The sequence below is a fragment of the Octopus sinensis genome, unplaced genomic scaffold (assembly GCF_006345805.1).
Source record: "Octopus sinensis unplaced genomic scaffold, ASM634580v1 Contig08142, whole genome shotgun sequence".
In the NCBI taxonomy this organism is placed as follows: Eukaryota; Metazoa; Mollusca; class Cephalopoda; order Octopoda; family Octopodidae; genus Octopus; species Octopus sinensis.
The window spans coordinates 1-3,982 of record NW_021830748.1 but is presented as its reverse complement, the minus strand read 5'-3'; the positions used below and the strand labels follow the sequence as shown (position 1 = coordinate 3,982).

The following is a 3,982-nucleotide window of genomic DNA, read 5'->3' as shown; positions in this document are numbered from 1 at the left end:
AGGAGAATCTCTTTCACACTACTCTACAGAGCACTTAACCGTAGCAGCCTGCTTTTTGCAAGTCAGATTGAGGAAACGGAGCTCTACAAACCATGGCCGCATCAGCCACGAGTTTGTATTTGGCATCGGCGACTCCATCATCTCTAGCTTCGGTCCAAGTGGATCCGTCAACGGGCATGCAGGGACACGTTACCCAACCCACGCAGTATCATCACCGTGATTTACCTGATATGAAATACATGACAACCCAACAACAGAATGGTCATCACCTCACTCATCATCCGAATCCATGGATCGGTATATCTCACACGGATAATAACCACTGGTCTAACATGATCCATCAACAGGACATGAAGGGACAAGCTCTGGAAACCCATCCGAATGCTCAACACACTCGCGTCAATCAACAGATGCAATCGCCATACGCCTGGCATTCGCCTGTTTCTTCGCATCTAAACATGACAAACGGAGCCAGTCAACTACAACACCACGGCTATGGTATTCACATGAATGGCATGCTATCCCCCGGGCAACAATTACACCCATCATTACTTAGAGAACCCGACCCTGAGGTTGACCATCACGAACCGTCCGATGAAGATGCACCAACTTCGGACGACTTGGAGCAGTTTGCTAAGCAGTTTAAGCAGAGACGTATCAAACTGGGTTTTACGCAAGCCGATGTCGGACTAGCGCTCGGTACACTTTACGGTAACGTTTTCAGCCAGACAACCATTTGTCGCTTCGAAGCGCTGCAATTGAGTTTTAAAAATATGTGTAAATTAAAACCTCTACTACAGAAATGGCTGGAGGAGGCTGATTCTACTTCCGGTTCTCCTACCAGTATTGACAAAATAGCTGCTCAAGGAAGGAAACGTAAGAAGAGAACGAGTATCGAAGTGACAGTGAAGGGCGCGTTGGAAAACCACTTCATAAAACAGCCCAAACCGTCCGCCCAGGAGATATCGGGGCTCGCTGACCAGCTGCAATTAGAAAAAGAAGTTGTACGTGTTTGGTTTTGTAACCGACGACAGAAAGAAAAACGCATGACTCCTCCAGGAACTATCGGTCCGAATGGTGAATTTCTTCAGAATTCGGAAAATTCTCTGCAGGGGGGAGGAAGTCCGATGCGCTCGAACAGCGGTGGCGGATCGCCACTGATCCCTACCTCCATACCATCACATTCGTTATCCCAATCAATTGTAGGTCACACGATGTCGCAAGCACATACGCCAGTCTCCTATCCGCACGGAGGGGGTAGCCCGTTACAATCCACGAACGGGGCCAACAATGGCTCTCCACTTATAACAACTGCCATCAATTCCCATTCAATATCGCAGTCCCTTGCGCAGACACTAGCGCAGCAGCACAATCCGAACCACCACCATCAGCATTCTATAAAACAGCACTCGCCAAATCACTGACTTTGGCGGGACCTACCCGGATTTATTTGAAGCGTATCCCAATTAAGATTACAGATTGTTTGAAGAAAAAATAATTACATATATATATATATATATATATATATATTATATATATATATATATATCTATATATATATATATATATATATATATATAAATATATATACATATATATATACATATATATACACATATATAATATGAATATATATATATATATATGTTAATTGCAAAGGAGAGAGAGAGAAAAAGGGAAAAAGTTGTTATGTAAGAAGAGACGTATTCAAAGGAGCGAAAACAGTGGAAAAAAGAAAGAAACGAAAGGATCAGTCTCAAGGAGAAATAGGAGAGAACGACAGAGAGAACGAGAGAGAGAACGAGAGAGGGAGAGAGAGTGTGTGAAAGAAAGAAAGAACGAAAGAGAAAAAGAACGAGAGAGATAGAATGTGAGTGAGAGGATGGGAGAGAGAGAGAGAGAGAGAGAGAGTGAAAGAAAAGAAAAAGGGGTCGAAGAAAGGAGAAAAAGACGAAGAAGAAAAAAAACACGACGATGAGAAATGATGCGAGAAAGGAATGAAGAAAGTCAACAAGAATTTCTCAGACTTGAAAAAGAGAGAAAAAAAAGAGAAAGAGAAAGAAACGAAAAGAAAAGAACAAATATCCTGGATTTAAGCAAAAACACAACAAAACAAAACACACAGAATGAAAATAACTATTGAACGAGTGAGAGATTCTTTCATTTTTTAAATCTTTCTTTTTGTTTGTTTCCTTAATTTTTTCTTTCTCCAAGCGCAGGTATTTAATTGTTGTTTGTTTATTGTTGTGATTATTGCTAAGGTTATTAAGACTATTGAGGTTATCTTTTCACCATCATCATCGTCGTCATCGTCATTATCATCATCATCATCATCATCATCATTCATTATCATCATTATCATCATCATCATCATCATCATCATCATCATTATCATCATCATCATTATCGCGTATCAATGATTATTAATTTGACCATTAACTACGCAATCGTCTACCTCTTTATGTTTTGCTTATTATTATTATTATTATTATTATTATTATTATTATTATTATTATTATTATTGTTGTTGTGGTTGTTGTTGTTGTTGTTATTGTTGTTGCTGTTGTTTTTATAATCATCATCATCATCATCATCATCATAGTGAGCGTCATACAGCATTTTTGATAATATCACTTTTATTTATTCAACGTACACCCACACAATTCATTCGTGTATATCAGTGTGTGCATATGTGTGTGTGTATATGTGTGTGTCTATATGTATGTATGTATGTATGTATATAATATATATATATATATACATTCATATATGTATGTATGTATATATGTATGTATGCATGTATGTAAACGTATAATATATATGTATGTATATATATATATATATATATATTATATACACACATATATATGTATGTATGTATTTCTATCCATATATTTAATATATATATTATATATATATATATATATATATATATATATATATATATATATATATATATACATATATACATATATACACATAGACACACACACACACATATACAGGTGCACGTTTATATCATCTATTATTATATTGTTTGCTTATGCATCCAACGTATGTTTCGAGCAGGTTCTCTAGCGAGATATAATTAAATGCAACGCCTTGGGGCATAAAACCAGCCCATGTGAAAATGTATTTTAAATGTGGCACTTTGTATATACACGCTTACATACATACATACAACATACATACATACATACATACATCATACATACATACATACACAAATACAGACAGATATTACATAGAGATACAGAAGCACACACACACACATGTAAAGATGTGTGTGTGTGTATATGCGTAAGTCTGTATGCATGTATGTGCATATGAATTTCGGTATAGAGATCTCTAGGTAATTGAAACGACCTCCATAAACAGGAATTATTTTTGTAAACATAATAATAATAATAATAATAATAATAATATAATAATAATAATAATAATAATAATAATAATAATGATAATAATAATAATAATAAATTGAAGAAAAAATATGATTAATAATTATTTCTACATTGACGACAAGTGGGGAAACTGAAAGTGAGACAGTGAATTTCCTAGAAATAGTAGCCAAACATCCGTTTTCTACACAACCGTCTTAAAAGAAGGCAATGATACTTCATGTAAAGTAGTCCTATTACATATATGCTTTAAAATGCCGGGGGTGGTCATAAATGGAATGACTTTGATTATAGGGGCTGACACAGGAACAGACGCTATACGATTTTGCTGGAATGTTTTTAGGGTAAAGGGTAAAAACAAACATAAATATAAAAAAAAAAAAATTATATGAAATTCTTTTTAAAATTGATATTTAGGCTTGAAATGATGGCTGATTGTGCATAGCGCCGCACTAGATATTCTAACGTGTGTTAAATACTGTGTGTGTGTGTGTGTGTGTGTGTGTGTGTGTGTATGAGACGACCCTCAGGAGTGTCCCAGCACGGGTTGACTTGCAAACGCTTTCAGTCTTCTCTCCTTC

At 36.0% G+C, this 3,982-nt stretch overlaps 1 protein-coding gene across 1 annotated transcript; it reads left to right on the top strand.

Annotated features, from left to right (window-relative positions):
* The first annotated feature begins 6 nt into the window (after positions 1–6).
* LOC115227860 (POU domain, class 3, transcription factor 4-like) lies at positions 7–1,484 on the top strand. The gene has a single exon (XM_029798573.2). It carries the CDS (start codon positions 93–95, stop codon positions 1,422–1,424), a length of 1,332 nt encoding a protein of 443 aa, XP_029654433.1. The 5' UTR covers positions 7–92; the 3' UTR covers positions 1,425–1,484.
* The last annotated feature ends 2,498 nt before the right edge of the window (positions 1,485–3,982 follow it).